The sequence below is a fragment of the Lynx canadensis genome, chromosome E3 (assembly GCF_007474595.2).
Source record: "Lynx canadensis isolate LIC74 chromosome E3, mLynCan4.pri.v2, whole genome shotgun sequence".
Classification (NCBI taxonomy): domain Eukaryota; kingdom Metazoa; phylum Chordata; class Mammalia; order Carnivora; family Felidae; genus Lynx; species Lynx canadensis.
The window spans coordinates 35388446-35399637 of record NC_044318.1 but is presented as its reverse complement, the minus strand read 5'-3'; the positions used below and the strand labels follow the sequence as shown (position 1 = coordinate 35399637).

The 11192-nt window shown below is 56.1% G+C and overlaps 1 protein-coding gene across 1 annotated transcript; it reads left to right on the top strand.

Moving 5' to 3' along the window:
• The first annotated feature begins 219 nt into the window (after positions 1-219).
• On the top strand, positions 220-10861 carry NPTX2 (neuronal pentraxin 2). Its single transcript, XM_030301473.1, has 5 exons — positions 220-645; positions 2216-2432; positions 6378-6622; positions 8292-8471; positions 9403-10861. Exons 1-5 carry the CDS (start codon positions 220-222, stop codon positions 9628-9630), a joined length of 1296 nt encoding a protein of 431 aa, XP_030157333.1. The 3' UTR covers positions 9631-10861.
• The last annotated feature ends 331 nt before the right edge of the window (positions 10862-11192 follow it).

The window sequence follows — 11192 nt, the reverse complement described above, 5'->3', positions numbered from 1 at the left end:
CAGCTTAAGAAAGGGCGCGCGGGCCGGGTAAGAGCAGAACGCTGCGCCGGGCGGAGCGAGCGCGGTGTGTTAGGCGGACAGTTCCACCGGCTCCCGCGCTCTAGCTGCCCTCGAGCGGCGTGCCCGGCCGCAGCCCGCCGCGGAGGCGCCTCCGCCGCGCGCCCCGACGGCGCCCTCCCGCTCGCCCGCAGATGCTGGAGTGAGCGTTGCGGCGGCGGGATGCTGGCGCTGCTGGCCGCCGGCGTGGCGCTCGCCGTGGCCGCCGGCGCCCAGGACGGCCCGGCGCCCGGCAGCCGATTCGTGTGCACCGCGCTGCCCCCGGAGGCGGCGCGCGCCGGCTGCCCGCTGCCCGCGATGCCCATGCAGGGCGGCGCGCTGAGCCCCGAGGAGGAGCTGCGGTCCGCGGTGCTGCAGCTGCGCGAGACCGTCGTGCAGCAGAAGGAGACGCTGGGCGCGCAGCGCGAGGCCATCCGCGAGCTCACGGGCAAGCTGGCGCGCTGCGAGGGGCTGGCGGGCGGCAAGGCGCCGGGCCGGGCGGCCGCGGGCAAGGACACCATGGGCGATCTACCGCGGGACCCCGGCCACGTCGTGGAGCAGCTCAGCCGCTCGCTGCAGACCCTCAAGGACCGCCTGGAGAGCCTCGAGGTAGCCGGGTGCGGGGGTTCTGGTGGGGGGAGGATCCGAGGAGAGGAGCAGAGGCGGGGCGCAGGGTCCTGCCTGCCAGCCTGGGCGGGCCCGGACGCAGGGCGAGCTGCGCTTGGGGTCAGGGGAGGGCTTCTCGGTCCTGCTCGCCAACTTACTTGGATGGCTCGCAGTCCGCCCCCACCCCGCTTCCTGCTGGAAGGAAGGGGTTAACTCCCTCCCCGTGCGCCGGGACTGTCCGCCGGGTGGACAGTCACTTCCCGAGGTTCCAGCGAGCGAACCTCTAACCTCTTGTGGATCTCCGAGTCCCCCGGAGCCGGACGCGCTCCCAAAAGCTGTGCCCGGTGACATGAGGCTGCCGCGTGAGGTCAGCTGCCCTGGGCGTCCCGTGTTCTCCTTTTATAAATCAGCTCGGGCTGGACCCGAGCGGGCGGAGACCTGAGGGTCTTGCCGGGGGCGATCGCGGGCGGGTCACGGGCCACATCAGTTTGCGCCTTGGAGGAAACCCCGTTAACTTCAAAGACACTGTCCACGAATTGCGACCTTCTGAGGTGCCCTTCCAAAGGAGAAGGAACCTTACTCCGTGCTTTCTTGGAAGGCGTATGCAGTTTGGAACTTTGAAAGAAATTCTCATGTAACTTCGTCTTCACTTTCCAATCCTATTTAAGAAGCGTGGATGTTTCTGTTGGAAACGTTTACCAGAATACTTATTAGGGAAACTAGGTTTCAATTACAGGTGGTAATTATTGCAAAATTATTTGAGGATTTCCCGCGGCATGATGGCTAAATACAGTATTTTCAGCATCTGTATATTCCCTGATTCATGATGATTAACAACAGCCAACGTTTCTAGTCACTAAATATGCACCAGTCGTGCTGTCTAATTTTAACCCTTACAACAGTCCTTTGAGGCAGATCCTACTGACTGCATTTTACAATTCGGAATGCTTTAGAGGGTACATAGCTTGCCAAGGATTCATGGCTAGGCAGTGGCAGTGTGCCTCCAGAGCCAACATGATGGTACAGGAGTAAAATAAAGAGGAAGTGAGGATTTAGAAACAGCATTAAAAGCAGAGATTCCTGGAATTCAGAAGTGTCATGTTTTAGAGCTCTCATTTTCCAGTAACATCTCTGGCAAGCATGGTTATTCACCTTTTTGCCACACGGGAATTTGGAAGCTGTTTTCATTTCTAGATGAAGGCTCATCAGCTTCGAGTACCATTTGATAAGCAATTTTTTTTTAGTCGTAGCTCTGTTGCAGTCTTGACCCAAGAATGGTGGATAGTGATTAAAATTTTGACTTTTTAGCAAGAGGAGAAAACCAGCTTTCTGAGAGAGAAAAATGAAATTCCTAAGTTTCAGATATTGCAGCAAGGTAATTCTTGTTTGACTTTGAAATCCTTTCCGTACAAAAGAAGAAAAAAAGCATCAGTGAAGTGTGCCCCTTGGCACGGTTTAACACTCCCGTTTGGGAAGCTTCTTCCTGTGTGGTTGGGCTTTTAGAGCTGCGTTTCACAATTTCTGTCTAAATGGCCTTAATACTTCTTCACGCGTCCCTCTCCCCAACTGGAAGCACCAGCTCCGAGTGAACGTGTCCACCGCGGTGCTGCCCGGCGACTTCCGAGAGGTCCTCCAGCGGCGACTGGGGGAGCTGGAGAGTCAGCTGCTGCGCAAGGTGGCCGAGCTGGAGGACGAGAAGTCCCTGCTTCACAATGAGACCTCCGCTCACCGGCAGAAGACTGAGAGCGCGCTGAACGCTCTGCTGCTGAGGGTGACTGAGCTGGAGCGAGGTGAGTTCTTGGCCGGCTCCTCTGTCGCCCTCTGGCTGACGTCCCTCCCAGCCCTCCACCCCACCGCCTTGGTGTTTGGCTGCAGGGTAAGGGCGGCTGGGCTCCAATCGGGGCAGAGAGGCTGGCCCCGCAGCGGTCTTCCCCATTTACACATCAGGCCACTAGGGCCCTTGAGGGAGTGGTGGCTTCCAGACCCCTCTGCCTGCTGACTCTTTTTGCGCTTGGTTCTGCGGCTGCTCCTCCCACATCGTCCCTGAACCTGCCCGTCCTACGTGTGGAAAACCACGGGATTCTTTACCATTCCAGCAGTGCTCCACTTTGCCTTCTCCGTTTCTCAAATGAGACGGGGTCTCTTTCAACTTGAGGCGTCTCTCCTCGTGCACAGGGGTTTAGGGTTTCTGCCTGAAGGTTGCCCGGCTTCACAGCCTCGTTGACACGTCTTCCGACTTGGTGGGGACTGAAGGTGCCGATGGCTCCTGGGAGGGGCCTGGTTTCCATCCCTTGCAGTTGGACCCGGAGTGTCTGCAGTGATGGGGCACTGCGTGGGGATGGCCTGTGGCTGGCTGAGCAAATAATAAGTGTGATTGAGGATGGTCCTGCCAGGAATCAGCCCCAACCCTGGCCCACTGGCGTTATGCACGGATACGCTGTGTAGCTTGCCAGGCACGGTGGCCAAGTTGCTACAAGGATGTAGGTCGATAGGAGGCTGCCGAGTTAGCGTGGAGTAGTGCCAGGCAGTGTGCTGGACACGTCACACCGGTGAGACGGGACTTCTCTTACACCCGTGACACCAGTGAGAAAAATGCTCCAAAGCTTTCAGCCAGAGGTGTGTTGGGCAGGGGGAGGGGGCCGAAGTGGGGCCTGGGCCTTGGCCACACGGGAGCTGCCGCTTTGTCACCGTCCCTCCCATCCCCAGCCTCGTTCCAGCACCCATACTCTCGGTACGTAAGTTCTGCAGAAGCCCTCGGAGCTCTTCTGGCACAGAAAAGAGGGCCATGTCCTAGCTGGAGCCCAGTTCTGCAGGCCAGGGCCCCTGACTGGCCTTCCTGTAGGGCCCCCAGGACCTTGACTCTAGAATTCTTCTGTGTGCTCCACCCAGCTCGGGATGAGTCTTTCGAGGAAAGTGGTCATTTGCTGACCGGTTTGTCTCCTGGGTAACTTTGAGTTTGTATCTGTCCTGTTTGTGATCAGTCTAAAGGGGTAGATAAACTCCCAGTCCCCAGATAGACCGCGAGTGGAAAATATAACGTGTTCTTCAGAGCATCCTGCTGAGCCCCGAGGAAATGGACCTCAAGCATGTGCAAAGTGGGGGCTTAAGGGGTCTCTGGCCCTCGGTCCATCATCTCCTGCCCATTAAGTGCCTGTTCTGGGCCAGACACTAGGCTGTGACTTCCACATTCTGTGACTCTTGCAACAACCCTGTGAGGTAGGTATTAGTGATGGATGAGGGACCGAATCAGATGCCTGCATCCACGTGTCCAGCAGATTGCAGAGCTGGGGTTGAACTTGGTGGTGACCCCCGCAGATGAGAGGCTTGGAGGCTGTAGCCTGGAGTAGTGTGTGGGCTCTAGCCCTGTTGAGCAGCAGGCTTCCCAGAGCCCAGTGGTGAGCGTCCAACCCTGAGTGCCCCCTGGACCCACGGATGCTCATTTTCTTTGTTGTGGGACCTGCTCGTCTGCAGGGGCCTCCAGAGTGGGGGCCAGCCAGCCAGGCACAGCCCGCCTCGGAGTCTGAGTAAACCTTGCCACTGGGAAGAACACTTCTCTCTTTGGCCCCCACCGCCCCCACCCGTTTTCACTTGCCTGCCACCTGCAGCCTCTGATTTATTGGTCAGGCCTTTTAATGCCTTAATTGGTTTTAACTAAGTTTCCTCTGAACCTCCAAGCTGTTTGATATAAATAGAGGGCACCAGCTTTCAGGGTGTGGGCCCCCTCCTCTGCCCCTCGGCTCTCCCAGGTCTAATTAAACCTATCTGTTGTCACCTAGCTAACGATATTACCGACACTGAGCCTTATTAAATCAGCAAGCCTGCCCACCTGCCGGGATAGAAGCCATTTCTCTTTATTAGATAACCATGCCTTCGTGAAGAACAGGGCCGTTTGCAGACTAAATACTAGGGGCTGCACGTAGTTGAGGGAGGACTGCCACTCCCTGCTCTGTCATTCATTAGCTGTGTGACTGAGGGGTAAGTCACCTCGCTCCTCTGAGCCTCGGTGTCTCGGCTGCACAACCTGCAAAATCAGGAGTTGGGGCTTTGTAGTCTCTTGATTTTGCTTCAGCCTAACACGGGGTGAGCCCCGGCCTATGCCCTGCCGGGGGCCCCCTCGCCTTCCCCAGGTGACCAGGTCTTGCCAGCCCTCACCAGGTGCTTAGCAGCCCCGAGGCCTGGGAGGTCAGGACGGATGAGGCAAGACTGCACGATCAGCCGATCCGAGTAAATAGTACCCATGAGACCCAGAGTCTAGTGTTTCTCTGCCGCCTGTTCCAGAGAGGTTGAAAGGGCGATGCTGAGCCCTGTTGCCTTTCTGTTCAGGTCTTCCTTGGTTCTATGGTTCACACCATGGCACCAAAGAGCTTCTTATGCGTTATATACTATGAACACAAATGAATTGGGGGCATTGTAGTGGAGAAGGGCTCATCCATTCTGGCTTGCGTTCTACAGAAGGGGCTGATTCATCCACCAGAGACACAGGCAGTTTGGCTCCGTCGGTTTTGGGTCCAGAGAGCCTGGCTGTTTCTCATGGTGACGGAGTCCTTCTGGCCCCTCGCAGATGTCTAATAAATACTTGTCAGATGAGCGAAGGGTATTCAGGCTCCTTCCCTGGCAGCATCTAGTGCCCAAATAAGAGGGAAGCTTTTGCCCTGACAACTCACAGGGTTGGGTGGTACCCCACAAACTTCAGAATCTGTGATAACCAGAGACCGGGTCTTGCCTTCCATGTATTTATTTTTGTTGTTAATTTTGGGATTAAATCAAAACTATTGGAAATTACTTAGACCCCGTGAAGAGTACCAGTTGCTTTCAAAGATTTTGGAAACCCCATTTACGTGGGGACAGTCAGGGGGTCCTCATCAGTACCAGGTGGACCCCAAAGTCTCCAGGCTCTGGCGAGGTGTGCCTAACCTCAGCGGGGAGGTAAACCTCCGTATTTCTCTGCCTCCCACTGGTTCCAAACCGCAGGAAATGGTCAACAGATGCAGTCTTCTCTTGAGGAAAGGGCAAATCATGAGCAAGGTGGTCCGTGTCAGGGATTTAGTCCAAAAAGCCACTTCTAAATTAAGTTGTAGTGTCCAAACATGGCCGTGGACTCCTTTGCCTGGGTGGCAGTGATTCTTTAGGGTGAGAAGTGACAGGGACTTGACAAGTGTCTACTGAATGCCCAGGTCCCTGTTAAGACTTCCTGCCTCCAAGTCCATCAGGGTTCCAACCCCGCCCTTGCTGAAGGAGCCAGGATTTCAAGAAAATAGCTGAGGAAGGGTTTTCTGGCTTAATTTAACCAGAAAATTATTTTTGTTAAATGTTTGTTTTTGCGAGAGAGACAGAGATAGAGCGTGAGCGGGGAGGGGCAGAGAGAGTGGGAGACGGAATCTGAAGGAGGCTCCAGGCTCCGAGCTCTCAGCACAGAGCCCGATGTGGGGTTTGAACCCATGAACTGTGAGATCATGACCTGGGCCAAAGTCGGATGCTCAACCAACTGAGCCATCCAGGCGCCTCTAACCAGAAAATTAAATCCAGCTTTCCTCCTTCCTCCAGCTTTTAGGAGCAGGGAGGTTCTTGTTTACTCCTAGGTTGTAGAACTTTGAACAGCGGCTTCCCAGTAGCAGGTGCTCTGGGGCTCAAGGGACCCGTCTGGGGGAAGTGGGGGTCCAGGAGAGCAGTCGCTCTGGGCTGCACCAGCGGGGAGCAGGCTAACGCCCCGCGGCCTCTCTTCTCCACCCCCCTAGGCAACAGTGCGTTCAAGTCTCCTGATGCGTTCAAAGTGTCCCTCCCCCTCCGCACAAACTACCTGTACGGCAAGATCAAGAAGACGCTGCCTGAACTGTATGCCTTCACCATCTGCCTGTGGCTGCGATCTAGCGCCTTGCCGGGCATCGGCACCCCGTTTTCTTACGCGGTGCCTGGGCAGGCCAATGAGATTGTGCTGATCGAGTGGGGTAACAACCCCATTGAGCTGCTCATCAACGACAAGGTGAGGCCTGCTTAGACTGCCACCTTCCCCCATCACGGCAACGGTCAGGGTGCTGCAGAGTCTGACAGCCAGCTGCTGTAGGGCTGTCCTCCTTGGAATGGTGACAGACTCAGCCCGGCCTAGGGCAGCAGGGGTGGGCGGCTATGGCTGGTGGAGATCCAAGGTGGGAGTCTGGCCTAGAAGCATCTCAGGGTCCAGGCCAGAGGTCATCGAAGGAACAGAGCTGAGGTCTCTGTGGGCCAGCCTGAATCGTCACTGGCCCTTGGGCCAGTCAGTGAGGGCTGTTCTCCAGGGCCATGCTGATTAGGGGAGGGGGAGTGTGTGTGTGTCTTTCTCTGTGGAGGATACTTCTCAGCATATCTTTTGGGGGTGGTTTATTGAGATATAATTTACATAAAGTAAGGCCGAGAGTTTTTAGCATACAGTTCGACCACTTTCGACAAATGCATGCAGTTGTGTGACCGCAAGTAAAATATGAAAGCGTTCCATCAGTCCCCCCTCTCCACACACAATTTCCTCATTCCCCTGCGTAGTTAGCTTCTGCCCCTACCCCAGCCCATGGCAACCACTGATCTGTTCTCTGCCCCTATAGTATTGCCTTTTGTAGAGTAAATATCCTTTTTTAATAGACGGGCTGGTTTCATCGTTCAAGAGCATGATCTCCTCGAGAACTTGGCTCTGGGCATCTGTGAGACCTCCAGGAGCCCCACTGAAACTTCCATTCTGAAGGCAGACTCAACATAGCCAAAAATGTGTCCTCACATCCTTGCTGGAGCTGAGCACTTGAATGGCCTCTCCGGCTCCCTGCTGCCTCTACCCTGGCCCCTTACCCTGCTTTTACTACTGAACTGCCCTGGGTGGGGTTTGTGTAAGTGGGAAATGGCGTGGAATCTCCCTGCCAGGCTCCGTCTCACGGTGACCATGTTCCTGAGTCAGGGATTAATTGTTCTAAATAACGCTCTTGAACACAGGAGGGCCCAGAACCTTGTTTTCCTTTTGGGTTCGGTGGCATGTAAACAGCCAATTCCCAGGAGGAAGCGCCAGGTTGCTAGGATACCAGCAGTAACAACAGGACAGTTCCTGGTTGGGCTGGTCTGTGGTGCTCACAGGATGCTCGCAGGCGACCACGTGGGTCAGAAATGCCCTTCCCCTGGTTCTGTATGGGGGTCTGAATGTGCAGCCTCCCCCCCCCCCCCAGCACACACTCCCACGTAATTGTAGGCCTTTGGTTTTCTGCACAGGAGGACACACACAGTCCCCAAGTGCCGTGATAGAATTTGAGACCCTGCCTCGAGTGTAGATGCCTAGTCTGATTGTTTTCCAAAGATTCCTTCAGGTTCTTCAGCACGAGGCATTCAGGCCGAGTGTGGCCAGGCGGGGGCTCATTCTTCACATCTGCTTGGTCTGCACAGTGTCCCAGATTCTCAGCCAAGCCACGGACTGAGGGTGTCCAGTTGCAAGCCAGGCCACCGTGGGGTTAGGGGCATGTCCCCAGGCTGTCTCTTTCCTCTTGAGTGTCTGTGTTTCGCACACACACAGACCGAGGCCCTGTTTCCCACATAGCAGAGAAGGGGTAACCAGCTGGGAGCAGCACGATCTCTGGTCCCTGTGCACATCAGACTCCTGGGAGCCCCATGGGGGGCCCTCACCTGCATGTTGCTGCCAACAGGTTGCACAGCTGCCCCTGTTCGTCAGTGACGGCAAGTGGCACCACATCTGTATCACTTGGACAACACGGGATGGCATGTGGGAAGCTTTCCAGGATGGAGAGAAACTCGGCACGGGAGAGAACCTGGCCCCCTGGCACCCTATCAAGCCAGGGGGGGTGCTGATCCTTGGGCAAGAACAGGTAGGTGCAGGGGATGCAGGATGGGGTGTGTTGGCCAGCCACGCGTCACGAGGCCACGCCTGCAGGCTGCCCCCTACCCCCACAGCCCACCCAGCTGTCAGCCTGCCACACCTGGCCACTGTGGTGTGATGGCCACCTGGGTCCATTCTGTCTTGTGGCCTGAGGGGCCGGGGGCGGGGGGACCCGGTTGTGGTATGATGGGTCCAGATAGATTCCAGAATGGAGTCCACCGTAGGTGGGCAGGAGTGTCCCTGAGCTCATGCTGCCATGGAGTGACCATGGGTTCTCTCTCTAGGCGTTTGACCTCTGCTGGGCACAGCACTGATTCACGGTGCCCGGGGCTGATATGGCATCTTCGGGGAGCTGCTGCCTCAGTGTCGTGGGGCATGCCTGTGTGATGCTCAGCCCCTCGGGGGAGCTAGGGGTGGGAACGTGACCGCAGAGGCTGTCCTCACTCCCTGAGACAGAGGAAATCTAAGTTGCTTGTCTGCTCTTGGGCAGATAAGAGTTGACGTTTGGGTCTGTGTTTGAGGTTTGCTGAAAGCCAGGGAGTAGAGACCAGTTCCTTTGAGAGCCTTGAGTCTGGGCCCATCCTTGGCCCACTCCCTGCCTCACTACCCTGTGACTTCCCCGCTGGGAAGGGCTGGGAGTCTGGAGACCCGGGTCTAGTGTTAGCTTTGGGACTTTGGGCCAGTGTCTTTCCACTGTAGCCTCGGGGTAGTTTGGCATGTCCTAGAGGTCTGGAACGTGCAGGAATCGGGTCAGGGAGGGAGTGAGGTCAGAGTTGGGGGAGTCAGGAAAATGCTTCAGTCTCCCCCTCTCCCTCCTCACTGTGCACCCCTTCCCAAGGCCATTACATCTCTGGAGATTTAGTGGGCACGTTTGCTTTCTGAACCTGTGCCGATGTGGTTCTGTTCCCCCCCCTTCCCAGGACACTGTTGGGGGCAGGTTCGACGCCACACAGGCATTTGTGGGGGAGCTCAGCCAGTTCAACATATGGGACCGCGTCCTTCGTGCACAAGAAATTGTCAACATCGCCAACTGCTCCACAAACATGCCAGGCAACATCATACCCTGGGTGGACAACAACGTTGATGTGTTTGGAGGGGCTTCAAAGTGGCCCGTGGAGACCTGTGAGGAGCGTCTCCTTGACTTGTAGCTACCTTCTCCTCTGTCTAGGGGCCTGGGGCTGGTGTCTCCTGTCGGAAGTGCAAGGCCACCTGCTCCCCCAATTAAACTGTGTATAGAGCCCCTGCCACAGTGGCCTGGGGCCCCCAAAGCTTGTTCCCAGGGAATCTCTAAGACTGAGGCTCTGTGGCAGCACCTGTCACTGGATTCTTTGTTCCTTCCCAAGATTTTGTTGTGTCGAGTAGGGAAGAGGCCCTGAGTTGCAGGTGGGAAGATACCTGACTTCCTGCTGGGGGTGGGGGGGATCAAGGTCTTCGGGGCCCTGTTCAGAGCCCCTACAGTTGCTAGTGAATCACAGCCTTGCCCACCCTCCCGGATCCTTGGTGTCTCACGTGCGCCTTCTGTCTGTCCCCTTTCAAGGCCGTGTGGCCATCCCACCCGAGTATCTGTGTCCCTTATGTATCGAGTGTATCCTGCTGTCCGCTGAGCACGCAGCAAAGCAGCCCCCACCACCCGCGGAAGGGCTTTCTCTTGGTGTTCTTTCCGCTGTAAGGAACCCTTGAGCTTGAGGAAGGCAGGCTGCCCAGACAATGCCCTGCCTTCTCCAAGGTGGAGGGGGCGTCACTGCCTCTAGAGGGGGCTGGGAGCTGGAACTCACTCAGAAGGGCGTTCTGGAGAAGGGCCTCGGCAGCCTTCCATCCTCCTCTGTCACCTCTCCCTCCGACCGATGCTTTGATGGGATCATCGCTGGGAATGGCTTCTCTGAAAAGCCTCTTCACTCCTCTGGTGCCAAACGTTCAGTTGCAGCTTCTACAACCATCCGGTGTGGTCAGGGGGATTTCATTTTTTTTCCTAACAGAAAAGAACAGCCATTATTAGCAGGCTCCCATTTTTGATGTTTCGCCCCACTGTGAGGAATGTGCTAGTTTTCATTCACGTGGATTGCTATAAGCTGTGGACTGTCTCAAGGATTTCCCCCAGAACTTCTTCAGGAAAAGGAAGTCATTCGGCCGATAGTTGCTTAGTGACTCCAGGCTGCTTAATTTATTGGACAGAGGATAGTAATTTATTTTAAGGACAAAGTGGTAAAGTGGGGGAAATTTATAAAGTTAAATATTATATATTTTATTTTTCATACATGTTTCAAGTGCGAATTGTGGAAATTCCATTTGTAGGACCAAGCTGACATGCCCATCCCAACACTGTATGCTATGAGAACTCTTCGGATGATGGAATTCTGATTAAAGTGCACTGGAAGATGCCTCCGTGTCTGTTTGCTCCAGGTCTGGGGCTGAGGGTGGGGGTGGGCTTTGCCACAGTCAGCACGTCCGGGGCCTGTGTGTCTGTCGGACCTGGGGGCGCCGAGGTGCAGCACTGACCCCTTCCCTCCTCGGTGCCAGGCGCGGACTGCGGACGCCCCACGGGCTCTGCCCTGCCTCCCCGCCTCCAGCCGGCCCCCCGTTCTCTCAACCAGGAATCGAGCTTACCTAGAGGTCACTGAGCAGCCCGTCCCAGGCATGACCCCTGCTCACCACCCACTCTGTGTGTGTTCACCAGATGTCTCGCTTACCCCTCCTAACAACCCCCTGAAAG

Coding starts and splice junctions, on each gene's coding strand:
- NPTX2 (XM_030301473.1), top strand. CDS start 220: ATGCTGGCGCTGCTGGCCGCCGGCGTGGCGCTCGCCGTGGCCGCCGGC. Junction 2,433..6,377: donor GGTGACTGAGCTGGAGCGAG/GTGAGTTCTTGG, acceptor CCACCCCCCTAG/GCAACAGTGCGTTCAAGTCT. Junction 6,623..8,291: donor AGCTGCTCATCAACGACAAG/GTGAGGCCTGCT, acceptor TGCTGCCAACAG/GTTGCACAGCTGCCCCTGTT.